The 26,819-nt window shown below is 43.4% G+C and overlaps 3 protein-coding genes across 6 annotated transcripts in view; 2 read left to right on the top strand and 1 right to left on the bottom strand.

The window, feature by feature from the left end:
- Window positions 1-14,790, top strand: part of LOC106567292 (protein Niban 2) — a 46,779-nt gene extending 31,989 nt beyond the window's left edge. The window contains exons 6-14 of the mRNA XM_014136437.2: window positions 953-1,068; window positions 5,578-5,682; window positions 8,004-8,166; window positions 10,335-10,522; window positions 10,741-10,896; window positions 11,147-11,266; window positions 11,587-11,694; window positions 11,855-11,966; window positions 12,306-14,790. Coding sequence (XP_013991912.1) covers window positions 953-1,068; window positions 5,578-5,682; window positions 8,004-8,166; window positions 10,335-10,522; window positions 10,741-10,896; window positions 11,147-11,266; window positions 11,587-11,694; window positions 11,855-11,966; window positions 12,306-13,111 — 1,874 coding nt within the window. The 3' untranslated portion in view covers window positions 13,112-14,790. The remainder of the gene's footprint in view (window positions 1-952; window positions 1,069-5,577; window positions 5,683-8,003; window positions 8,167-10,334; window positions 10,523-10,740; window positions 10,897-11,146; window positions 11,267-11,586; window positions 11,695-11,854; window positions 11,967-12,305) is intronic.
- Window positions 14,791-14,965: 175 nt separating this feature from the next.
- Window positions 14,966-26,702, bottom strand: LOC106567301 (probable low affinity copper uptake protein 2). 3 transcript variants are annotated; one of them, XM_045691758.1, is made up of 4 exons: window positions 26,572-26,702; window positions 19,969-20,035; window positions 17,530-17,773; window positions 14,966-16,132 (listed from the first exon to the last, which is right to left on the bottom strand). In XM_045691758.1, exons 2-4 carry the CDS (start codon window positions 20,033-20,035, stop codon window positions 15,967-15,969), a joined length of 477 nt encoding a protein of 158 aa, XP_045547714.1. In that variant the 5' UTR covers window positions 26,572-26,702; the 3' UTR covers window positions 14,966-15,966. The 3 variants fall into 3 exon arrangements, with proteins under 3 accessions (XP_045547714.1, XP_013991916.1, XP_013991922.1); XM_014136441.2 differs by lacking the exon at window positions 26,572-26,702 and adding an exon at window positions 24,951-25,162; XM_014136447.2 differs by lacking the exon at window positions 26,572-26,702 and adding an exon at window positions 24,001-24,139.
- LOC106567281 (ER degradation-enhancing alpha-mannosidase-like protein 3) overlaps window positions 25,486-26,819 on the top strand; it is a 28,131-nt gene continuing 26,797 nt past the window's right edge. Inside the window, exon 1 of one of the 2 annotated variants that reach the window (XM_014136426.2) lies at window positions 25,486-26,689. In XM_014136426.2, the coding sequence (XP_013991901.2) occupies window positions 26,547-26,689 (143 nt within the window). In that variant the 5' untranslated portion in view covers window positions 25,486-26,546. The remainder of the gene's footprint in view (window positions 26,690-26,819) is intronic. The other variant, XM_014136416.2, reaches the window with a different exon arrangement.

Below are 26,819 nucleotides of genomic sequence, written 5' to 3'. Positions count from 1 at the left end.
GTCTAGGGTTTACAGAGAATGGTGCAACAAACAAAAAACAGCGGCAGTCCTGTGGGTGAAAACAACTCGTTGATGAGAGTGGTCGAAGGAGAAAGGCAAGAATTGTGCAAGCTAACAGGCGGGCCACAAACAGACAAATAACGGCGCAGTACAACAGTGGTGTGCAGAACAGCATCTTGGAACACACAACTCGTCGATCCTTGTCACGGATGGGCTATTGCAGCAGACGACCACACCAGGTTCCACTCCTATCAGCTAAAAACAAGAAGAAGAGGCTCCAGTGGGCACACGATCACCAACACTGGACAATTGAGGAGTGGAAAAACATTGCCTGGTCTGACGAATCCAGGTTCCTGTAGCGTCATGCTGATGGCAGAGTCAGGACTTGGTGTAAGCAGCATGAGTCCATGGCCCCATCCAGCCTGGTGTACTGGTGTGTGGGAAATGTTTTCCTGGCACTTGTTAGGTCCCTTAATACCAATTGCGCAACGAACATTTCCAACACCTTGTAAGGTAAGTGGGGGGTGGGGGGTCTGCCCTGGTTTTAGATGGGTGTACCTAATCAACTGGCTGGTGTGTTTGCGTGTTGTGTATTCTTTGTATACATGCTGTGGCACTCTGTCTCATCCGCCAATCCATATGGCAGACCGAGGCAGGCACATCCGCTTGTGGCTATTCAGTTCATGGCCACACTTCTCAACACACTCACTTTTAGAGGGTGTCACAATACAGAGACCTTAATAGAAACAGATCCTCATTTCAGGATCCCCTGAATTTGAGTGCTGGTGTATTTTCACTACATAAACCAACCCACACGGTGAGTGCCTACTTCCTGAAAGTGAATAGATTTTTCAAATTTCTCTATCACCTTTTGGACACACACGTCAAACACCACCACCACTGCAGAAGCTCCAACCTATCCAAAATGTGTGCTCTCTGGTGCCCCCTCCAGGTCTGTCAGAGGAGTGCAGGGTGCAGACCCCGGCCTTCACAGATGCGATGCGACTCCACAGGCAGGCTCAGGGACACTACGGCACCTGGGACATGATGTGTGGAGGGCCACCACAGGTGAGAGGAACACTATAGAGTTGGCTCTAGCTCTTGAGGACTTTGTTACATTTAGTCAATCTCATTTCATTTGATTGTATTCTGAATTAGTGATGCTAACACCTTACAGTATATGTACTGTATTCAAGATCGCTACCCAAAGTTCAGGAGCAATCTTACAGCAGGTCATTCCCGGCCTTAGCTAAACCTCTTGGGTGGCCAGTGGCCATGATGGATGTCAGTCAGGCAGCCGGTGTGTATTTCACAGCTGTTTGTTGAGGATTGGCTGTTTATCTGAGTACACGTGGAAGGAGAAAATACTCTTCCCCCTGAGAAAACAGTGTAGAGAACATGTTGTACCTCACCACCTCCCTCTGTCAGTGATGCCAGACTCCTGCTCCTCTGGGTGGGGTCTCCCCTAAAAGAGCTCCATTTCACTCATACTCTTCCCCCGATTATCATCACCACTTCCCACTGTCGACCTGTTTGTGCCAACAGTGGGACTGGGTCTTCTGCTTGCTACCATTGTAAAGGTACAAGTAGGGACTAAGTGGTGTCATTCCCAGAGTCGAATCACTCTGGTTTCACTTGATAAAGTATTGCGGTGTAAAGGTAATAGGGTGCCATTTGGGACGGGACACTGTTACTCTGTGAAGTCCTGAAGTGATCACACTTACTCAGTAGAAATGAGACACTAAACTTTAAAGGGGTCCAAGTGTTGGGCATTAGACAGTAGGTCTGCATCCGAAATGGCACCGTATTCCCTATATAGTGTACCCTAAACTGGCCCTGGCCAAATTAGTCCACTATAGGGAATAGGGTGCTATTCAGACGGGCACCCAAGAATTATCATGTCAATATCATGGCCCTGTGTATACTGAACAAAAATATAAATGCAAGATGTAAAGTGTTGGTCCCATGTTTCATGAGCTGAAATAAAAGACCCCAGAAATGTTCCATAAGCACAAAAAGCTTATTTCTCTCAAGTTTTGGGAACAAATTTGTTTACATCCATGTTAGTGAGCATTTCTCCTTTGCCAAGATAATCCATCCACCTGACAGGTGTAGCATATCAAGAAGCTGATTAAACAGCATGATCATTACACAGGTGCACCTTGTGCTGGGGACAATAAAGGTTTTGTCACACAACACAATGCCACAGATGTCTCAAGTTTTGAGGGAGCGTGCAATTAACATGCTGACTGCAGGAATGTCCCCCAGAGCTGTTGACAGGTAATTTAATGATAATTCTTCTACCATAAGCCGCCTCCAATGTCTTTTTAGAGAATTTGGCAGTACGTCCATCCGGCCTTACAACCGCAGACCACATGTATGGCAACGTTGTGAACAGAGTGCCCCATGGTGGCGGTGAGGTTATGGCATGGGAAGACATAAGCTAGAGACGACAAACTTTAATTGCATTTTATCGATGGAAATATGAATGCACAGCGATACCGCGACGAGATCCTGAGGCCCATTGTTGTGCTATTCATCCCACGCCATCCCCTTATGTTTCAGCATGATAATGCACGGCCCCATGTCGCAAGGATTTGTACATAATTCCTGGAAGCTGAAAATATCCCAGTTCTTCGATGGCCTGCATACTCACCAGACATGTCACCCATTTAGCATGTTTTGGATGCTCTGGATCGACGCATACGACAGTGTGTTCCAGTTTCCGCCAGTATCCAGAAATTTCGCACAACTTCGCCATTGAAGAGGAGTGGGAAAACATTCCACAGGCCACAATCAACAGCCTGATCAACTCTATGTGAAGGAGATGCATGAGGCAAATGGTGGTCACACTAGATACTGACTTGTTTTATGGTCCACTCCCCTAACTTTTTAAAAAGGTATCTGTGACCAACAGATGCATATCTACAGTGGGGGAAAAAAGTATTTGATCCCCTGCTGATTTTGTACATTTGCCCACTTACAAAGAAATGATCAGTCTATAATTTTAATGGTAGGTTTATTTGAACAGTGAGAGACAGAATAACAACAAAAAAAATCCAGAAAAACGCATGTCAAAAATGTTATAAAATGATTTGCAGTTTAATGAGGGAAATAAGTATTTGACCCCTCTGCAAAACATGACTTAGTACTTGGTGGCAAAACCCTTGTTGGCAATCAGAGGTCAGACGTTTCTTGTAGTTGGCCACCAAGTTTGCACACATCTCAGGAGGGATTTTGTCCCACTCCTCTTTGCAGATCTTCTCCAAGTCATTAAGGTTTCGAGGCTGACGTTTGGCAACTCGAACCTTCAGCTCCTCCACAGATTTTCTATGGGATTAAGGTCTGGAGACTGGCTAGGCCACTCCAGGACCTTAATGTGCTTCTTCTTGAGCTACTCCTTTGTTGCCTTGGCCGTGTGTTTTGGGTCATTGTCATGCTGGAATACCCATCCACGACCCATTTTCAATGCCCTGGCTGAGGGAAGGAGGTTGTCACCCAAGATTTGACAGTACATGGCCCCGTCAAATGATGCGGTGAAGTTGTCCTGTCCCCTTAGCAGAAAAACACCCCCAAAGCGTAATGTTTCCACCTCCATGTTTGACGGTGGAGATGGTGTTCTTGGGGTCATAGGCAGCATTCCTCCTCCAAACACGGCGAGTTGAGTTGATGCCAAAGAGCTCCATTTTGGTCTCATCTGACCACAACACTTTCACCAGTTGTCCTCTGAATCATTCAGATGTTCATTGCGGGCGCTGCAGGATTTCAGTCCTTCACGGCGTAGTGTGTTACCAATTGTTTTCTTGGTGACTATGGTCCCAGCTGCCTTGAGATCATTGACAAGATCCTCCCGTGTAGTTCTGGGCTGATTCCTCACTGTTCTCATGATCATTGCAACTCCACGAGGTGAGATCTTGCATGGAGCCCCAGGCCGAGGGATATTGACAGTTCTTTTGTGTTTCTTCCATTTGCGAATAATCGCACCAAATGTTGTCACCTTCTCACCAAGCTGCTTGGCGATGGTCTTGTAGCCCATTCCAGCCTTGTGTAGGTCTACAATCTTGTCCCTGACATCCTTGGAGAGCTCTTTGCTCTTGGCCATGGTGGAGAGTTTGGAATCTGATTGATTGCTTCTATGGACATGTGACTTTTTTACAGGTAACAAGCTGCGGTTAGGAGCACTCCCTTTAAGAATGTGCTCCTAATCTCAGCTCGTTACCTGTATAAAAGACACCTGGGAGCCAGAAATCTTTCAGATTGAGAGGGGGTCAAATACTTATTTCCCTCATTAAAATGCAAATCAATTTATAACATTTTTTGACATGCGTTTTTCTGGATTTTTTTGTTGTTATTCTGTCTCTCACTGTTCAAGTAAACCTACCATTAAAATTATAGACTGATCCTTTCTTTATCAGTGGGCAAACGTACAAAATCAGCAGGGGATCAAATACTTTTTTCCCCCACTGTATATCATGTGAAATCCACAGATTAGGGCCTAATGAATGTATTTCAGTTGAATGATTTCATTATATGAACTGTAACTCAGTAAAATTAGAAATTGTTGCGTTTTATGTTTGCTCAGTATAATAACAGCTGTCCTGGAAGGACTAATAGTGTGTTTCTAGCTTACGTAGTGTTAGTTGCACCAGAGCATCACAGGCATCCTAAAATATGGACTGTACCTCACCAACAACACAGTAGTTTTATATATGGACATCTATGCTCATGGAAAACATCTTCTGCATGTCATGTATCTAGCCACTTTGTTCAGCTCCAATATGCTGCCTGGACCGCATTGAGACGATTATTCAATTAGGTCTAAAGCAGAGTGGGACAAGTCAAGCCCTGGTCCAAGCATATTCAATTAAAACACGTGAGTTATGGTTTGTAATCTGCAGCCAAGACCACTGCACGTTTAGATGATACTGACTGAATGATGTGTTTTAATATTTAGATCCTATTTATACCCTGAATTATTTTCCATTTAATGGAAATGGAGAACTTGCCCTCTGACAAACACACTCCCAGCAGATGTATGCGTGTTGGGCTTCTTTGGCGTGTGTGAGTATTTTACTGCATTTTAGAGAGAAAATAGTATTTCATGAAATTGTGGGTGCTGAGATTAGGGAGACAATACCATAGCACTGAATACATATGATATTACAGTTTTTAATTCAGTTGACTTTTCACCGAAAAATCTATTACATGCCTTTAAACTATTTGGTGTTGTATTGATAGGTATTGTATGGTACCTTGTATTGGGAACGGCACCTTAGTCATACATTTAGTTGTTATTATGTTTTGTAGAGGAGCCACATAATGCTGTTTCTCATTGTAGTGTTTCAACATCACTGCCCTCTTTCCCACTTCCATGGACTCATGTACTAAATCCTCAGAATCACACACCACTCAACCCATTCATATGGGTGACTCAGAAGTTGTTCCTGCACTCCATAGGTTGAGTTGTGTGTTTGTTGCCGTTTGAAGTGTCACAACTGTGACACAACACCATGTCATTTTCTCTGTTGTGGAAACACCTGACTGTGTGTGTGTGTGTGTGTGTGTGTGTGTGTGTAGATCCTAGCCAACCTAGTGATGGAGACCCTCCATCCAGAGTTGAGGAATCTGATTGGTCCTCGTCTAAAGGGGAAGATACAACAGCGACAGAGGAACTGGATGCTGGTGAGTTGTTGTCCCTCCTACATGCTGCACTGTGTTATTTCCTAGAACCTGGAGTTTACCCCAGCCACATGTTAAGTTTTTCCCATTCAGGTCACATAGTCAGGAAAACTCCTGAACCTACCATTCCTAACCACATTGCTGATTGCGCCGGCGTCCCAATTGGCACCCTATTCCCTACAGAGTGAATTTACACTACGATAGATTCCCGAGAGCAATTGGAAAAAATACCCGCGGCTAGATATAATACAATAGTGTAAAGACTAGAATCTTGTTTCATTTTTCACATCTCTTACGCCACCTCCGCGTGCGAGACTGCCCCCGCCAAGCAGTTAATGTAAACAAAATAGTATCCAACAGAAATGTTTGCTCCTATAGTAAAAAATCTTAATTGCAGAGCAATGTTTTTGAAACAGCTGAAATGTATAGACATTTACCTTATATTTGAGACTTGTTTTATAGATGTTTTATCTGGAATTTCTGTAATAGCCTGTTACTCTCAAATTGGTCGCTGTAGCTTTAAGGGAATCTCAGAACACAGCAAGCAGGAACTGCAAGCAGCAACTCCCCAGTGAATTACCAACATTTTAAGGCGCAATGAAAAGATTTTCATATAATGATTTGCATGATATTGGTCAAATGAAGCCTGGTTTGTTCTAAGGTAACTTCAATATGCTAAAGTTGTAGCTAATGTAAGCCTAAAAGCTATCTATCTACAGTGGCAAGAAAAAGTATGTGAACCATTTGGAATTACCTGGATTTCTACATAAATTGGTCATCAGATTTGATCTGATCTTCATCCAATCAATGAGCCGAGATTGGAGATGTTGTTTAGAGCTGCCCTGCCCTATAAAAACACTCACAGTTTGAGTTTGCTATTCACAAGAAGCATTGCCTGATGTGAAACATGCCTCGAACAAAATAGATCTCAGAAGACCTAAGATTAAGAATTGTTGACTTGCATAAATCTGGAAAGGGTTTACAATAGTATCTCTAAAAGCCTTGATGTTCATCAGTCCATGGTAAGACAAATTGTTTATGAATGGAGAAAGTTCATCACTGTTGCTACTCTCCCTAGGAGTGGCCGTCCTGCAAAGATGACTGCAATAGCACAGCGCAGAATGCTCAGTGAGGTTAAGAAGAATCCTAGAGTGTCAGCTAAAGACTTACAGAAATCTCTGGAACATGCTAATATCTCTGACGAGTCTACGATACGTAAAACACTACACAAGAATGGTGTACATGGGAGGACACCATGGAAGAAGCCACTGCTGTCCAAATAAAACTTTGCTGCACATCAGAAGTTTGCAAAAGTGCACGTGGATGTTCCACAGCGCTACTGGCAAAATATTCTGTGGACAGATGAAACTACAGTTGAGTTGTTTGAAAGGAACACACAACACTAGAGAAAAAAATGGCACAACAAAAACATCAAAACCTCATCCCAACTGTAAAGTATGGTGGAGGGACCATCATGGTTTGGGCTGCTTTGCTGCCTCAGGGCCTGGACAGCTTGCTATCATCGACGGAAAAATGAATTCCCAAGTTTATCAATACATTTTGCAGGAGAATGTTAGGGTATCTGTCTGCCAATTGAAGCTCAACAGGAGTTGGGTGATGCAACAGGACAACGACCCAAAACACAGAAGTAAATCAACAACAGAATGGCTTCAACAGAAGAAAATACACCTTCACCTCCTGACCTCATCCCGATTTGAGATGCTGTGGCATGACCTCAAGATAGCGGTTCACACCAGATATCCCAAGAATATTGCTGAATTTAAACAGTTTTGTAAAGAGGAATGGTCCAAAATTCCTCCTGACCGTTGTGCAGGTCTGATCCACAACTACAGAAAACGTTTGGTTGAGGTCATTGCTGCCAAAAGGAGGGTCAAGCAGTTATTAAATCCAAGGATTCACATACTTTTCCCACCCTGCACTGTGAATGTTTACACGGTGTGTTCAATAAAGATATGAAAACGTATAATTGTTTGTGTTCGTTTAAGCAGACTGTGTTTGTCTATTGTTGTGACCTAGATGAAGATTAGATCAAATGTAATGACCAATTTATGTAGAAATCCAGGTATTTCCAAAGGGTTCACATACCTTTTCTTGCCACTGTATGGTTCAGCTAATGTTATGGGCCCTGGTCAAATGGTCCCCATCCCAAATGGCACCGTAAATAGTGCATTACATTTGACATGCCTACATAGTGCACTAGTTATGGGGCATAGTCAAAAGTAGTGCACTATGTAGGGAATAGGGTGCCATTTGGAACGCTGCGAGTGTGTTCAAGATCTCTCTCTCTCTCTCCCCCTCTACAGATCTCTGAGGCGGTGTATAAGCAGGTGTTGTCTCAGACCCAGGCTCAGTATGAGGCTTTAGTCCAGACCTGTGAGGTTCAGATATCCCGTCTAGACGCAGTGTTACGCACAGACATGGACCAGATAATCACCTCCAAGGAACATGTCAGCGGCAAGATCCGCGGTGAGACATGCACACACGGCACCCATAGAAAACACTCCTTACTGATATGTCGACTTCATCCAAATCGGGACTAAAAGAGATCCTAATCAAATCACACTGTATTAGTTCTCTCAACAATTGTACTTCTGCAGTCTTAGCGTCTGTAATGTCCATTGTTAGAGTGCCTACCGTTTGTCATTTCTAGTGGTTTTGGTTTGGTGAGTGCAGAGCTAAGGGCTTATTGGCACAGTAAAGCAGTAAGACCAGTTACTGGCTACATCCCAAATGGCACACTATTCTCTACATAGTGTACTACTTTTGACCAGAGCCTTATGGGCCCTGGTCAAAAGTAGTGCACTATATAGGGAATAGGGTGGCATTTGGGATGCGCTCATTGAGTAACACTATAGTATTAGACTATGGCATCATGTTACTGGTGAATTTCTATGGACAATTGCCACCAGAGGGATCCTGTACTGTAACTGACCCTCCCTTTCCCTCTCACATTTCAAACTTCTACTCTGTTTCTTTACTCTCTCCCACTTTCTCGCTCTCATCCCTTACTTCCATCTCTCTTTCTTTACCTTATCTTAGCTCTCTCTCTCTCTCTCATGCTCTTATCTGCCTGCCTGCCTGCTTGTTTTAACCCTAAAGCATCTTTCACTATTTTATTCTAGCACGTCACCATTCCACCTAAAAAGATAAAGGGCACTTTTTTTCTCTCTTGTGTTTTGTTTCCCATGGAGCCAATGTTGAAGGACTGCATTCCTTAGATGTTACTGGAGTCCAATGTTCACTTTATACCACTGGTACACTTAAGACCGGGCTCAGGGCTCACGGCTCACAGGTCCACTATGTGATGGAGGAGCGGCATCTATTGAGGAACTTTAAATGTCTTTGCTCTGGTCCAACGTTAAACCAAATCGAAAGTTCAAACTAACCAGAGCTAGCTAACAGGCTTGTGTGTGCAGAGCAGCACTAAAATTAAAAACACGTCTTACCTTTTTGTAGTTCATAAATCCAATGCGAAATGTGATAACTATGGTATCCTTAACTAGCATTGAAAAAAGTTAATACATTCTTTTAAACATCTCTCCCTAATTTCTGAATCATACTTGTAACGTTGTCAGGAGGCTACAGTAACCTATGTAACGTTGTCAGGAGGCTACAGTAACCTATGTAACGTTGTCAGGAGGCTACAGTAATCTATGTAACGTTGTCAGGAGGCTACAGTAACCTATGCTTCAGTGTGGAGGGGCAGGTAACCTACACACACACACACACACACACACACACACACACGTAGCAAAGATATCAAGCTGGCAGGCAGACGCTGGAATAAGTTTCTGAGTGACGGAGTGAGTGCTTTGCATAGGCGCTTTGTTAGGATTTTTGTGGGACTGGAAACAAAATGCTCGGAATGTAAAATAACGTTATTAACCGGTTTCCACGTTTATAAAATAACGGCTTTGTTCCGGAACAGTACAGATCACTTTCGTTTTCTGTTCAAGTTCTGTTCCTCAAATAATGTCATTCTTTTTTGTGTTCTGTTCCCTGAACCTGTTCCCACCCTTGCTTTCCTCCGGACTTTTCAGTCTGATGCCTTTGGGTAAGCCAAGACAAGGCTTTGTGGAATCTAGCTCCAGGGCTATATAAATACATTTGATTTGATTTAAATTATGAAACGCCAACCTTTATTTGTCCTCTGTAGTTGCATGCCTTTCTTTGTTTGCTGAAATACATACTTTTACAATAAATGTTAATCAAATACCGCCACTGACTTTTTCCTTGTTGAGATTCAATTGCCACATGCGCATTTGTGCTGAGTTGAAATCTTAGAGCAACACCATTGAGCAAACAGTTGGTGGTTGTATTTGATTAACGTTTATTAGAAAAGTATGGTTTCAGCAAACAGAGGCACGTAACTACAAAGGTGGCCATTTCGTAATTTGTATTTTTTTAAGTATTGACCTTGGGCGAATCGATGCAGTCAGAGAGAGATTCCACAAAGCCTGGTCTCGGATCCACTCCATTGGTGAAATTCATCAGAAACTTCCTTCACCATGGAGTGGAGTTTAGGCTGCTAGGTAATGCTCTGGGTAATACTGTGGTCTGGAAGTGTGGGTGTTTACTGTCTACTGACCACCATGGTGACTAACAATACGCCTCCATGTCTCCCCACTCTGTAGCTCTGGTGTTGCCCAGGGCAGAGCAGCTCCTGCGGGGCAGCGTCCAGCCCTTCCTCAGCTCCATCCTGGAGGCCCTGATGGAGCCCACTAGCCGAGGCTTTTCCGAGGTCCGAGACGTCTTCTTCAGAGAGCTGGTGGAGGTCAGCAAGAACACGCTCAATGGAGGGGGCAAGGACAAACTCGGGGAGGTGAGTGGACCACCGGACTGGACATACCAGCGGGGTTCGCAGGGACCCTGGGGGATTGTCTTTGGTGCCAAGTCCTCATCCCTGTCTGTCTGTCTTTAACCCCCACTCTTTCTCTCGCTCCCCTACCCTTTCTCTCTCTACCTACCCCCACCTCTTCCTCATTCACTCCCTTTGTCTCTCCTTCTTTCCCCTCATCCCTTTCACCATCACTCTCTCAGCACATGGAGAAGATCTCTATGCTGGCGTTCCACCCGGTGAAGATGCAGAGCTGCTATGAGAAGGTGGAGCAGCTGAATCTGGAGGGACTGCAGCAGAGGTTTGATGTGTCAAGCCCCTCCGTGTTCATCCAAAGGGCTCAAATCCTCATGAGAGAGGTGAGACCTTAACCCACAAATCCCACCACCTAGTAGGCATAGTGGGCATGGATGTGCCCTGCCACACCAGACTACCAACACTGTAGTTTTCTAGTTGTGAAGTAGTAAATACGAGTTGGATGCATTCACGTGTTTTGAACATGTTGAGAAACGCTAATTGGCTATAAAAGTACAGCTGTCATGAGCTACGTTAGATCAGTAGGAATGTACCCCCCCATGTATCATTTATGTCCTCTCTCCCCTGTAACAGCAAATGGACAATGCTGTGTACACGTTTGAGCATCTGCTCCACCAGAGTCTGGAGGGAAAGGTCCAGGGAGGAGAGGACCTGTGTAAGACCATCCACTGCTGTCAAGACAGAGTGCTTAAGGTTCGTTAGTTAGACTGAGGGTGGATTAGGATGAAGGCGAATGACTGGATTGATTGATTGAATGGATTAATTGATTGATTTAAGAATAGATTGGCCCTCAATACGGTTGCAAAATTCCAGTTACTTTCCAAAAATTCCAAGGTTTTCCTGAAATTCTGGTTGGAGGGTTCCAGATTTCCCACCTGATACCGGGAAAATATTCCAATCGGGAGGCCGGAAAACCTGGGAATTTGGGAAGGTTTATGGAATTTTGCAACCCTTGCCATCACGGATCAAAGAGTCTAAGGTCTTGTGTCTTTATCCCTCTCTGTCCCTGTCAGAAATATGACTATGACAGTAGCACGGTGCGTAAGAAGTTCTTCAGAGAGGCTGTGCTACAGATCATCATCCCCTACATGCTGAAGCAGCTCTCTCCCTCCTTCCATCTGGTGAGGCTCACTGAATATAGTGATACCCCTCAGACTCTAGCCAACCGTATGGAACCCTATAACCTCTGGTCAATAGTGCACTATATAGGGACTGGGGTGCCACTTGGGACGTTGCCTATGTTGAGTGCATTCGTCTATAACCTCATCTCCTACCTCTCAGGACCTCCCTCGCTTCCAGGAGCTGATCTTTGAGGACTTCTCCCAGTTCATCCTGGTGGAGAACGTGTTTGAGGAGGTGGTGCTGCAGTCTGTCACCAAGGACATCATGATGGGTGAGTGGTGGACATGCATGGAGACACTGGCCTGTCATAGATAATTGGAGAGTCCTTCTAGGCCCATATTCACAAATCATCTCAGAGTACTGAACAAGATTATATGGTCATCTTAGATCAGCAGATCCAGCAGTGCTATTCTGAGGTGATTGGTGATATGGCCCTGATGTAAATGTGATACAAATTAACTGTTAACATGGTAGTGCTTCTACACCTGCATTGCTTGCTGTTTGGGGTTTTAGGCTGGGTTTCTGTACAGCACTTTGAGATATCAGCTGATGTAAGAAGGGCTATATAAATACATTTGATTTGATTTAGTGATTCTATGTTTGCCTACAGCTGTGAAAGAGGCAGCGGTCCAGAAGAAACACAACCTGTACAGAGACAGCATGATCCTAACCAACAGCGACCCCAACCTCCACCTGCTGGGGGAGAACCCCTCGGTAGACTGGGCCACCCAGTACAGTGGTGGGAATGAGGAGCCTGAAGGGGCCCTGGGAGGAGGCGGCCAGTCCAGCAGGAGGCGTAGGCAAGTGGTCTCCATGATCCAGCTGGACGAGATGGGTCCACTGCCCTACGAGTCATGCCTGGAGGTGCCGGGGGTGGACTTCATCCCCGAGGAGGGAGAGATGGAGGAGGTCGAGGTTAAAGCTCAGGAGCCCAAGGAGCAAGAGACCCCCACGGAACCAGACCCCCCCAAGGAGCCTGGTTCTTCAGACAGCGTGCAGGAGATCCGTTACCACAGCAAACCAGTGGTAGAGATAATGGTCTCAGCTTCAGAGGAGGACTTAGCTGTTCTCACCAATGGGACAGGGACGCTGGAGGATTGGAAGGAGGAGGAGGTGACACTCATCACCACCGTGGTGGAGGAGATGCACAGGAAGTCACCACAGTGGATGAGCGCCCCACAGGAAGTGAACGAGCAGCTGGTAGAAACAGGAAGTCCAGACCAGGAAGCTGAGGGGGGGCTTCAGGAAAAGGGGGAGGCAGCTATTGAAGGCAAGGGGGAGGAACACGAGGCGGCCATCAAGAATGCCATACAGGAAATAGAGATAGCGGTACAGGAAGAGGATGGAGAGAGGATAACTGAGTGTGCCGTAGACTCTGACTCTGAGCCGGGAGACACTGCACTTCACAACGAGTGAGACCGGGGAGGACTTCACTGGGAAAACAGCAGAGGGCGAGACAGAAATTGTATATAAGATTTTAAATGGGTTGGACAAGGGAGCAAAAACGTTTCATTTTAGTCGGTGTTAACTGCTAATTCCTGACCCCTCAGCATTGTTTTTCTGGTTTATATTCCGTACAGTCACATCTACAACAGTGGCCTATTTAACTGTGACTTCCAACCTCATCTGGAGTCATGTTTGTTCAAGTTTAATTTCTCTTCATTTTACATTTTATTCCTCAAGCTTTTGTGTGTGACACTGAACCCCAGGTATCTGCTGCATTATTCTTAGATTGTGTGGTCACTAAGGAGTAAGGAATTTAAATAATTTAAGTCAGAATTGGATAAGGGATGTGGGGAGAATTGTGGATGCAAAAGATACACATTACACTACAGAGGCCTATCTGCAAGGGCCCTAAGGATATGTTCACAGAGATGCATGACATAGATAGTTATAACTCTATGGTTCATGGGCAGTCACACACCCACTGGTCATTACATGTCCTTTTATTCAGCAGTAGGGGGCACTGTAGGCAGGCGGTTGACGCAAACAGTCTGGCATGTCATCCTACTGTAATGGACATTGTTGTGTATAACATATCATTATAGAGATGTAGCTGTCATTGTATTCAGGGTCTGGGAGCACTGCTTTTTAACATGTTTTTACATTGACTTAGCAACTTGTATAAAACCAGTCAGACATTTTGAATAAGTGTATGTTGAGCCTCCTTTTCAACCATTATCGTTTTATTTTCACAAGTGGCTTTATTGTTTCAACATTATCTTTTTACAGTGCATGACTTCAGCATGAAATGGCACTTGCTTACTGACTTATTTTCTATGTATGTTGGTCCAACCCTTTAGCGTGAGGGGAGCTGCTCAAATGGTAGCAGTCACTACAGTCGTATTATAGATGCTAGAGGTCCCATGTCGGCTACAGTGCTACTGAAATGCCACCGTCATAATTATGCTTACAGCTGTTACTAAAGGGACTTTCTCTGCTGATAACTTTTGACTGTGACGCATCAGCAGAATCTCATTGAGAGAGAATGCTCAGTCTGCGTGTGGGAGGTCTGGATGACTGACGGTAGGCTATGTACCTTGTCATGAAGAGGCCTCTGTGTCAGTCTCTTCTGGCCAAACAAAGGGAATCATGGGAAAATAACCAAGTAATTTCCCCCACTCTTTTAAATGAGGGAAATCAAATGTATTATTTTCTAAACTATCAATGCTATGTTTATGGACACTGTATATTTGAGGCACATTGTTCTTAAATCAGGCTTAATCAGTTTGTAGCCTTGAGGAAAATATTTCCATGTAACTCCATGACTTAAAGGGTTACTTAGTTCACTCAAAGTGCCTCTGTTTCCTTCTTATTTATGACAAATACTGTGTGGTGCTCAATGCACCAGCCATATTCTTTATTTTATATGTAAAGCTCCATGCAAGATATTTTTATTGATTGTGTTTAGCTATATGTATGACTGGGTATAGTTGTATGGATAAATAAGTTGATTTTATGGTTTTCCTATTGATCATCTGTATCTCTATACTAAAATGCATTTTCAAATCAATTAGATCATATTTGATTTTCTGAAAATTCTTAGTTGGTGGTATTTTTATAATTAGAATAAAATGACACTAAAACAACAGTAAGCACATGTCTACATGGGTATTTCTCAATACGGACTTTTTAAACAAAACCACTTGTAGGAGTAGTCCGTTATCTACTTTCAGTTGACTTTATAGATCAATTGGGCATAAAAAAAAGTATTGCATTCATTCATGTTTTCAAACTTGGCTACTGGATAATTCAACAGAAAATAGCTAATTAAAATGAAAATATTAATCTGTTTATTGGATATAAAAGGCACTAAAATGGTTGGTTTCACTATGGTGGCTCTCCTGCAAATGATGAAAAAACGCAACATGACCCAGAATCTGTTATCCTCCGTATTTCAGAGCAATAGAACAATCTGTTACCCAATGAGCCTGACATGCAGTATCTATGGAGTTTACAATACTCCATCACATGCTTCTGTGCTGTCAAGGTGGCAATTCCTCAATGTTGTCTTGTGACTAGAGTGCTGGCTGGAAGTCTGACCTTGGAGTGAAATGGTAGAATGACAAACCTTAGGTCAGGGCTGTCCAACCCTCTTCCTGGGGATCTACAGTCCTGTGGGTATTCAGTCCAACCCTAATTTAAACACACCTGATTCTACTAATTATCTGCTCAACAAGACCTTAACTAGCTGAATCAGATATCCTAAATTAGGGTTGGACTGAAAACCTACAGGACAGTAGATCTCCAGGAAGAGGGTTGGGCAGCCCTGCCTTAAGTCAAGTAACCACAGGTTGACACCATTGAACTCAAGCCCTATAGCTACTCACGGGCCCTGGTCAAAATGATGACTGTGGATGTGTAGTACATAGTACAGGGTAACAGTTGCCTTGCTTGAACACAAAATGTAAAACTTAATGAAACTTTGTGATAAAAAGGTACCTTGGGTGTGCTCGATCACTCATCTACCATGCTGTACTCTGTGTACATCTGTGTCACTATATGGAAGTCTCCATCTTGCTTTTTACGTAAGATCATGTATAAGTAGGGAAGAAATACTGGAACAACCTTCCACTTCAGGTAACTTGATAAGCGACACAGTCACAGGGAGATCTATTGCGCATCAGTGCACAACAGAGTCAGAATGACAAACACCATGGGAGTTTCTACGATATGCACTTCAGATCAAATCTTTGACCAACAGGTATGGGATATCTAGTCCCTGTAGATCTATAGTCCAGGAAAATGACTCTTTCGATTCTGCTGTTTGATCAGATTTGACCCAGTAGAGGGAACCATATGAAGTATCCCAGGACAGAGCCCAAGATGACCCCCAGGAAGATCCAGGTGTTGTAGGACATGACACACAGCATCAGTATGTAGCCCAGAGTCACCTGCAGGAAGTGCATGGCTGTCTGGATACCATGGAGACGCCATCTGGTGGAGAGGAGACAGAAGAGTAATATAGTCCAAGTCGGTATTCAGGTCAAAAGAAGGAATTTCCCCTCGACCACCACCAACAAATTGGGGAAAACATTGACCCCCACTGTAAAAGAGCCAACTGTCAAAGTTGTTATACAGAAATAACAAAACATGCCAAAAAGCTTCTGTGTTGTTCAATGTACATGTAATCAGATTAAAATAAAATCCCGACCTACAGGTTGCAATGCTTCCATGTAGGGAAATGTAGCCTGCTAGAAGAGCCCTGTTGCTTCGGGATATTCAGTGGGAAATGTGGGGACCCGGTGTCCAAGTAGGCTACACATAGCTATGTGTGTGAAAAACATTTCATCACAGGTAAGACATTTAACTTGTTTAGTATAAACTAACTCCACTCACTACTTGTAGCTGTGTAGACCGTTTGTTTGTGTTGTTCTTGGCTAGCTTAATGTTTCAGTTGGTAGCTAGCTAGCACTCTTGTGGCTGCTAGCACTGTCATGAAAAGGGGCATGAGGGAAGTCCTAACATTACGTTTTTCTAAGTAGTGAGAATGTGCGGGAGCAGGCAATGTTTTGCTGAGCCAATAGGATAACCTAGGTAACCACAGGTTGTTTTCCACACAGGCGGACAGGGCCACAACAGTCTATCTAATACCAACTGGGACTACTGCAGTACTCTCTCTGGAGTCATTATATAGAGGTGCACAGTTCAGGTTCTCATGGGTCTAATTATCAGCTGTTATTTATTCATAATTTATCAGTGCATTATGTAGGCATGGGAAACCAGGTGCATGTGTAACTTGTGTGAATCAATCAAATGTATTTATAAAGCCCTTTTTACATCAGCCTAAAACCCCAAACAGCAAGCAATGCAGATGTAGAAGCATGGTGGCTTGGAAAAACTCCCTAGAAAGGAAGGAACTTAGGAAGAAACCTAGAGAGGAACCAGGCTCTGAGGGGTGGCCAGTCCTCTTCTGGCTGTTCCATAGCCGCAGACAACAGTTTAAACTGAAGCAGCAGCACGACCAGGTGGACTGGGGACAGCAAGGAGTCATCAGGCCAGTTAGTCCTGAGGCATGGTCCCAGGGCTCAGGTCCTCCGGGAGGGGAAGGAGTGAAATGGCTAGCTAGTTAGCGGTGGGTTTTTTTCAATCAGTGATCTCACTCGCTCTGAGTCCTTGAAGTAGTGGAGCAATAAGTAACAATGTTTTGTGGGTGACTGTTGTCTGTGTTCCGAGGGTCCCTGGTTCGAGCCCAAGTTGGGGCAAGGAGATGGACGGAAGCAATACTGTTACACATGCGCACTCTTGCCAATTTGTGAAGCAGTAGATTAAAGCCAGCATCTCTGGAACATGTTAATTACAGAGAAGTACATGGGTTCCTGTGTGAATCCTACCTGTTCATGGGGGAGGGAGTGGGAGCAGCCTGTTCCGTGGGGGCCAGAGAAGACTCTGACAGGCTACTGGCAAACACAGCGCTGCTTCCCTGGCTGTCTGAGGAGTGGAGGGGAGGGGGGAAGGTCAGTGGGAAGGTTGGCTGAGTGGGCTGCTCTAAGGGCTTTCCCAGCCGGACCTTCCACACCTTCAGCAGCTCGTAGAACACTGTCAACAGTAGGACCACGAACACAGACAGCACCATCCCTGCAAACACATTGACAACAGAGCTTATCATGGCTGAAAGCAATAATGTTCAACAGAGACCACAGCTCGGTCTGGAACTATACAGTTGAAGTTGGAAGTTTACATACAATTTAGCCAAATACATTTAAACTCAGTTTTTCACAATTCCTTACATTTAATCCTGGTAAAAATTCCCTGTCTTAGGTCAGTTAGGATCACCACTTTATTTTAAGAATGTGAAATGTCAGAATAATAGTAGAGAGAATGATCTATTTCAGCTTTTATTTCTTTCATCACATTCCCAGTGAGTCACAAGTTTACATACACTCAATTAGTCTTTGGTAGCATTGCCTTTAAATTGTTTAACTTGGGTCAAACGTTTTGGGTAGCCTTCCACAAGCTTCCCACAATAAGTTGGGGGAATTTTGGCCCATTCTTCCGGACAGAGCTGGTGTAACGGAGTCATGTTTGTAGGCCTCCTTGCTCGCACGCGCTTTTTCAGTTCTACCTACAAATTTGGGGCAAATTGTCTATAGGGTTGAGGTCAGGGTGTTGTGATGGCCACTCCAATACCTTGACTTTGTTTTGCTTAAGCCATTTTGCCACAACTTTGGAAGTATGCTTGGGGTCATTGTCCATTTGGAAGACCCATTTGCGACCAAGCTTTAACTTCCTGACTGATGTCTTGAGATGTTGCTTCAATATATCCACATCATTTTCCTGCTTCATGATGCCATCTATTTTGTTAAGTGCACCAGTCCTTCCTGCAGCAAAGCACCCCCACAACATGATGCTGCCAGCCCCGTGCTTCACGGTTGGGATGGTGTTCTTCGACTTGCAAGCCTCCCTGCTTTTTCCTCCAAACATAATGATGGTAATTATTGCCAAACAGTTCTATTTTTCTATCACCAGACCAGTGGACATTTCTCGAAAAAGTACAATCTTTGTCCCCATGTGCAGTTGCAAACTGTAGTCTGGCTTTTTTTTATGGCGGTTTTGGAGCAGTGGCTTCTTCCTTGCTGAGTGGCCTTTAAGGTTATGTCGATATAGAACTCGTTTTACTGTGGATAAAGATACTTTTGTATCTGTTTCCTCCAGCATCTTCACAAGGTCCTTTGCTGTTGTTCTGGGATTGATTTGCACTTTTCGCACCAAAGTACGTTCATCTCTAGGAGACAGAACGCGTCTCCTTCTTGAGCGGTATGATGGCTGCGTGGTCCCATGGTGTTTATACTGGAGCACTATTGTTTGTACCGATGAAAGTGGTACCTTAAGGCATTTGGAAATTGCTCCCAAGGATGAACCAGACTTGTGGAGGTCTACAATTTTTTTTCTAAGGTCGTGGCTGATTTCTTTTGATTTTCCCATGATGTCAAGCAAAGAGACACTGAGTTTGAAGGTAGGCCTTGAAATACATCCACAGGTACACCACCAATTGACTCAAATTATGTCAATTAGCCTTTCCGAAGCTTCTAAAGCCATGACATCCTTTTCTGGAATTTTACAAGCTGTTTAAAGGCACAGTCAACTTAGTGTATGTAAACTTCTGACCCACTGGAATTGTGATACAGTGAATTATAAAAGTGAAATAATCTGTCTGTTAAAGATTGTTGGAAAAGTTACTTGTGTCATGCACAAAGTAGATGTCCTAACCAACTTGCCAAAACTATAGTTTGTTAACAATAAATTTGTGGAGTGGTTGAAAAACAAGTTTTGACTACAACCTAACTGTATGTAAACCTCCGACTTCAACTGTACATAGTACTGTACAGACTACAACAGTGACCTAATCTAAGAATGTAAGAAATCAGTACATCCATCACTTGGGGCCCCATTGAAACAGATCTAAAATATCTCATTTGCAAGAAGTTAATTTGTTGTACCTGAAACACTATGCAGGATGAAGGGGGTAAACTGTGTATTCACAACACAATGAGGTCACCCTTTCAAAAAAAGATTGCCGTTTTGAAACTGTAGTAAAAGTGCAGTAACTGCAGTCGATTGTCGTATTTTGGACGCAGTAAGTACAGAATAACTGCAGTGTACTGCAGTTATACTGCAAAACTACTGCAGTAAAAATGACTTTTTTGGATGCCGTATTTGCAGTATACTGCAGTTATACTGCACTTTGACTGCCAGACAAACAGGTTGTGAAATATATGATTTACTCTGTAGATTCTCTTGAGGGCACAGGCCTGTCATCAATGTTAGCCTACCTGCGGGTCCGTGCACATCCCAGAAGTCAAACAGCAGCGTCACTCTACTCCCTGCCTCGAAGGTCATCTGTATGAGAAAAGAGAGCCATATAACTACAATAAAGAACAACAATATACTGCAAGGCAGCAGACCAGATCTGGGACCTGTGCAGCAAATCCTTAACCAATGAACAGTGGTTACATCAACAAATGTCAAATATATAAAATGTACAAAATATTTTTTGGTTTAGTCAGGTAGATAATGACAACACAGGAATGTGCTTTGTTGGTGTTACCCAAACTCTGCCAGACAGATGCAGTCCTGTTAATATGTCACCTGTCCAATAGTCCTCCATTGGAATGCCTGATCAAAGGAGCTGATCATGCACAATAAAGAATGTACTGTATGTGAGGCCATGATGTGGACTTCATTATTATTTCCACGTGAAAGCAATTAGCTGTAGCTCTGGTAAGAGGAAATCAAACTCATTCTCTCCTTATATCTTGGGGAAGTATACAAAAGTTGGGCCCGGTTTCCTGATACATAGATCTGGAATTTAGGTTTACGAGTGGTTTTGATGCCTCTTTCTTTCCTACAACGGCCCAAGATGTAACATGCATTTCCCAACACACCAAGCAGAGACAACGTTTGTTAAGTTCATCGTAGAGGCATGTGTCGATACTGATAGGATCGAAAGAGCGGAAGCACTGCTCTCGGATCAGCGTTCTCCCTTTTAAATCTTACCTTAACATTCGAATTATTCCACAATAGTGTCAACGAATCATCTCCTAGAGAGATATCAAATATTGAGGCGCCATATTCTAATGCATATCCTATAATAATGCACAAAATCTTTTGGACTCCCAAGTGGCGCAGTGGTCTAAGGCACTGCATCTCAGTGTTAGAGGCGTCACTACAGACCTTGGTTCGATTCCAAGCTGTATAACAACCGGCCGATTGAGAGTCCCATAAGGCGGTGCACAATTGGCCCAGCGAAGTCCGGGTTAGGGTTTGGCCGGGATAGGTCGTTATTGTAAATAAGAATTTGTTCTTAACTGACTTGCCTAGTTAAAATGTTATAATAATAATAAACTAAATCAAGATTTGGCACATCATTCTGCATGTTACACATCATGAAATATATTGAGGCAAAACATTTGCCTAAAGACAAAAACGTACAAATAGCTAAATAAAACTATTGAAATATATGTTGTCATTGAAATACACTGCTCAAAAAAATAAAGTGAACACTTAAACAACACAATGTAACTCCAAGTCAATCACACTTCTGTGAAATCAAACTGTCCACTTAGGAAGCAACACTGATTGACAATAAATTTCACATGCTGTTGTGCAAATGGAATAGACAACAGGTGGAAATTATAGGCAATTAGCAACACACCCCTAATAAAGGAGTGGTCCTGCAGGTGGGGACCACAGACCACTTCTCAATTCCTATGCTTCCTGGCTGATGTTTTGGTCACTTTTGAATGCTGGCGGTGCTTTCACTCTAGTGGTAGCATGAGACGGAGTCTACAACCCACACAAGTGGCTCAGGTAGTGCAGCTCATCCAGGATGGCACATCAATGCGAGCTGTGGCAAGAAGGTTTGCTGTGTCTGTCAGCGTAGTGTCCAGAGCATGGAGGCGCTACCAGGAGACAGGCAAGTACATCAGGAAACGTGGAGGAGGCCGTAGGAGGGCAACAACCCAGCAGCAGGACCGCTACCTCCACCTTTGTGCAAGGAGGAGCAGGAGAAGCACTGCCAGAGCCCTGCAAAATGACCTCCAGCAGGCCACAAATGTGCATGTGTCTGCTCAAACTGTCAGAAACAGACTCCATGAGGGTGGTATGAGGGCCCGACATCCACAGGTGGGGGTTGTGCTTACAGCCCAACACCGTGCAGGACGTTTGGCATTTGCCAGAGAACACCAAGATTGGCAAATTCGCCACTGGCGCCCTGTGCTCTTCACAGATGAAAGCAGGTTCACACTGAGCACGTGACAGAGTCTGTAGACGCCGTGGAGAACGTTCTGCTGCCTGCAACATCCTCCAGCATGACCGGTTTGGCGGTGGGTCAGTCATGGTGTGGGGTGGCATTTCTTTGGGGGGCCGCACAGCCCTCCATGTGCTCGCCAGAGGTAGCCTGACTGCCATTAGGTACCGAGATGAGATCCTCAGACCCCTTGTGAGACCATATGCGGGTGCGGTTGGCCCTGGGTTCCTCCTAATGCAAGACAATGCTAGACCTCATGTGGCTGAAGTGTGTCAGCAATTCCTGCAAGAGGAAGGCATTGATGCTATGGACTGGCCCGCCTGTTCCCCAGACCTGAATCCAATTGAGCACATCTGGGACATCATGTCTCACTCCATCCACCATGCCACGTTGCACCACAGACTGTCCAGGAGTTGGCCCAGGAGTTGGCCCAGGCATGCCCAGGTGTTGTAGGGAGGTCATACAAGCACGTGGAGGCCACACACACTACTGATCCTCATTTTGACATGTTTTAAGGACATTTCATCAAAGTTGGATCAGCCTGTAGTGTGGTTTTCCACTTTAATTTTGAGTGTGACTCCAAATCCAGACCTCCATGGGTTGATAAATTGGATTTCCATTGATTATTTTTGTGTGATTTTGTTGATTTTGTCATTCAACTATGTAAAGAAACAAGTATTTAATAAGATTATTTCTTTCATTCAGATCTAGGATGTGTTGTTTAAGTGTTCCCTTTATTTTTTTGAGCAGTATATATAGGTCTATGTAGCCTATACTGTATTTATATTTTAATACAGTTCTCGGTTTTATATCATTTGTTATGCAAAGAAAATTGCTATTTTGTATTTTTAGTTTCTAGGCAGGTTTCCATTGACTCAGGTTTATTTGACATAAATAAATTGGGACATGTGTAATGTAAATGACAGAGTCTACAGCAGAAATGTTCTAAAGATCAACATTTTTATCCGTTTGTCACGTCCTGGCCAGTATAAGGGTGAATTGTCATTTTAGTTTGGTCAGGACGTGGCAGAGGGTATTTGTTTTATGTGGTTCAGGGTGGTGTGTTAGTTAGGAGGGCGTTTGATTTATTATTTCCGGGTTTTGAGTTATGGTCTATGTTGATGTATTTCTATGTGTAGTCTGGTTGATCTATTTCTATGTTGAGTTAATTGGGGTGGACTTCCAATTGAAGGCAGCTGTGTGGTGTTGCCTTTGATTGGAAGTCCTATATTAGTTGGGTGTGTATTTGTGGCAGACTGTCTGTTGAGCGTTCGTTCGCTTGTTTGTTATTTTTGTACGTTCATTCTGAGTTAATAAACGTCAAGATGAGCTTACACATACCTGCTGCGTTTTGGTCCTCCATTACCAACGACAAGCGTGACACCGTTCGACAGGGGTGTATTTTTCTTTTGTCAAAGTGCAAGTTTCACCATGGCACGAACCGTGGGGATATATTGGCTCATAATTATTAGAAAGTGGCAAATATTTGCTGGCTTTCGCGGGCTACCTGAGCCATGAAACCGATAGGTGGGAGGTCATTACAGGCTGTCGCCAATATATTAATGCGCAATTTGCCTGAATGGGTAAAGGAAACACTTTTTATTTGTGAAAAAGATTTTTTTTGTTTAGGTGTGACGTCACTACACCCAGCTGTTTTTATCTACAACATAGTTAAATGTAAACGCATCCTAGCAGGCAATTGTCGCATCAATTTTCCATGCAAACTTTCTTAATGTCGACAAGAAACCCCTGGACAAGTTAATGGAAACATACTGTATCTAGTGTCACAGAAAGACAGAACAATCTTGATTCTGTGTTTAGCGGAGATCTGTGTATGTGACACAAAGGCAAAAAAAAGCATCTAACGATGTAGTGGTTTACGAGTTGACTGGTTTGAGGCAATCGTTAAATAACCAGCGTTTTCAAGAGAAACTTTAGTAACAATGGTTAACGATGCTCTTACTTAGGTTCCAACGATGAACGTAGCCTTAAAATACTTTTGGGGAAACGGCCCCGTACAATCTCAAAACCTTTCCTTACCTGCCCCTCAACCTACCTTTGTCAGGTTTTGCGTTTTAAAAAAGGGTGTCTCTGTCTTCCAATCTAATCCAATAGACCAAATCGTTTGTGGCAATTAATGACAGAGTCCACAGGATATTCTGTTCTCTCTCGTGACTCGCTATTGAAACAAGCATGCCATGACTATGAAGACGGTATATTCTGAATCGGGTGGATGGAGAATAATCCAGGCTCAATTTATTTTATTTTTTAATCAATAAGATTTCTGATTTCAATATTCGATAGTTCTTACACATAGTGTGCCATGACTAATGATATATTCTGAATCGGAGAGGATGGACAAAAATCCACAGCTGTTTTGTTTTTGAAATGTAGTTCATTTTTTTATTCTGTCTTTAAATCTTCAATCGCTCGGGTGGATGGAGAATAATCCACAGCTTCTTTCATTCACAAAGCATGCCATGACTATGAAAATTATATTTTCTTAAATCGGAGGAGGATGGACTAACTTTTCCAAGCACTGTTCATGATACAAACTGTTCACACCCCTCTTGTTGGTGGAGAGAATTTAGCAGGTTTAAACCTTCTTTTCTGCAATTCTACACATCTTGTCACAGGGTGCAAAGAACATTTTGCAGTTTTAATGCAAATTTTATGGCAATTCTATACATTTTGCCATGTCTAATGTGTATTCGTGTTATATTTGAGTGACTACAATATTACAACAATATCTATGGGCACATTCTTTTATTAAAAAACATTCGCTGACATGGGCTAGTATAAATAGCTCTCCAAGGTATGCAATGACTAACATGACAAGAGGAACTGATGATGCACTACCCAATTTCGAAATTGCACCTTGTGCATTCTACTATTACAACTTTCAAGAGTACATTTAAAGCCGGGCTGAGCTCCTTTAAAAAAGCTGTATTTTAGGGGGATAAATCAAAGGCGACACATAGAAGGCTATGCGAAGAAACTACTTACAGACATAATTGATCAACTTGAGCAGACAAATAAGAATTTTATGGGGGAATCCTCAGGTCCTTCGACTCCCCATCACAGAAGACAGCGAACTGCAGACATTTTTTGTTGTTGTTGCAATAATTTAGCTGCGTTCCACTTATACTTGTTTTGATCGCAGGGCTGTAGGCTACCATCAACAGCATGAGCCCGCCCCAAATGCGACGTTAAAATATCGCAAGGGCAGATGGTAAATGGAGTCTCGTGGCCATTATACAATTACGTGCTGGAGGCAACTAAGCGTATGCAGTATCTGTATATACACTACATTTCAGGTATAATCAAGTAATAATGCATATATAAAAAAAATAGGTACATTGTAGTGTTGTTTTAAAAGACTGGAGGAATTCATGTTTCTTCAAGTTAAAAAGTACGGATCGGATACATTGTAATCCAATATTATGCCCATAACTAGTAAGAATGTAACTTTAAAAAACAATATCACTCGCATTTTAACGTGATACAAATGTAAATGTTTTCACTTTACTTCCGCCGCCTTAACCAATAGAATCAAGAGGTACCTCCAGCTTGTCAAGGGTTGTTGAGTAGCTAGTTAGTAAAGTAACGTTAGCTAGCTAAAGAAGCACAAAAGAAACTGAGCACAGTCTAATTTCCGAAAATAGTTTTCTCGCTGGGGTTTCATCGACGGTTTGGTTGAAATACCCTTTTCGGGTCGGGAGACCTGGCGTTGTTCGTGAGACTGGGACTGACACGGAAGAATAGGGATATTTGTGTTGCAATACGAAAGAAGACACATCACCACCGGCGTTCAGTCTTGTTTGTTAATTAGCTAGTTAACTAGCTGCTAGCAAGCAAGCTAACCTAATGGAGATCCTCCCTGTCCTTTGGAGTATACGTCTGATTATAGACTCGGAAATCACACTAGTAGTGAACACGAGGAGCTTCGTGTGTGATTCGAAGTATATAGACATAGCTACTAGCTAGCTAGCAAGTTGGCTAGGTACACGTCTACTGTACAGATGTCAACTGGTTCACTTGTTAAGCCAGCTAGCTAATTAATTATCCTGAGCTGCCAGGGGTAACATGCCTTGTCATTGTGTACATATCAAGTAACCTGTTAGTTGTTGACAGTTGCTATCCCTTACGAAATAAGGTTGCAGTATAACTCCAGTTAAAGTGCTATATAACTGCAGTATTCTGCAAATACTGTGTCCCCCCCAAAAATGTTTTAACTGCAGTGATTTTGCAGTGTAACTACTGTTACAGTGCAGTACACTGCAGTTATTCTGCAGTTACTGCGTCCAAAATACCACAGTCTACTGCAGTTACTGCACGTTTACTGCCGTTTCAAAACTGCAATCTTTTTTTGTAAGGTATGGGTTAATGTGACATTGTTGTCAGTTAGCCATTTTGACAACTAGCTTGACAGTTAAACCCATCAACTGTAGTGGAGACAGCCAGTTGTCAACTTTATGAACTCTTGGTGCTTGTCCATGAGGCCACACTATGCAGAGGAAATGCATTGGATTATTTGATATTTCTGGGGCGTCATTGAGAGCACAGGAACACCTACTTGTGTACAGACCTGTCAAAGATTAAATGGGAGAAAAACTGTTTTGCTCACCACAGGGTTCTCCTGGCATTTCCATGATGCTGAGAGCCCTACTCCTCACAAGCCTTCTTAGCTGGGCCAATGGCCAAGAAGGTTTGACCATGTTACCTGAAGAAAAGACCAAAATCAGGTGAGATAACAGCCGTGTATGATCACACACTCCAGTATTACCCAATGCCCACCTCTACTGAGTGGCAAAGTCCATACTATAAAGATGAAGGGACTAAATCATTAAACACACCATCACTATCTATCCGTCC

The sequence above is a fragment of the Salmo salar genome, chromosome ssa01, assembly GCF_905237065.1.
Source record: "Salmo salar chromosome ssa01, Ssal_v3.1, whole genome shotgun sequence".
In the NCBI taxonomy this organism is placed as follows: Eukaryota; Metazoa; Chordata; class Actinopteri; order Salmoniformes; family Salmonidae; genus Salmo; species Salmo salar.
Note: the sequence above shows the minus strand (reverse complement) of the source record. Positions and strands in the feature narration are given on the sequence as shown.

Coding starts and splice junctions, on each gene's coding strand:
- LOC106567301 (XM_014136441.2), bottom strand. Junction 17,774..19,968: donor GGATGTGCACGGACCCGCAG/GTAGGCTAACAT, acceptor ATGTGTTTGCAG/GGATGGTGCTGTCTGTGTTC. Junction 16,133..17,529: donor ACTCCCTCCCCCATGAACAG/GTAGGATTCACA, acceptor CCTCTCCACCAG/ATGGCGTCTCCATGGTATCC.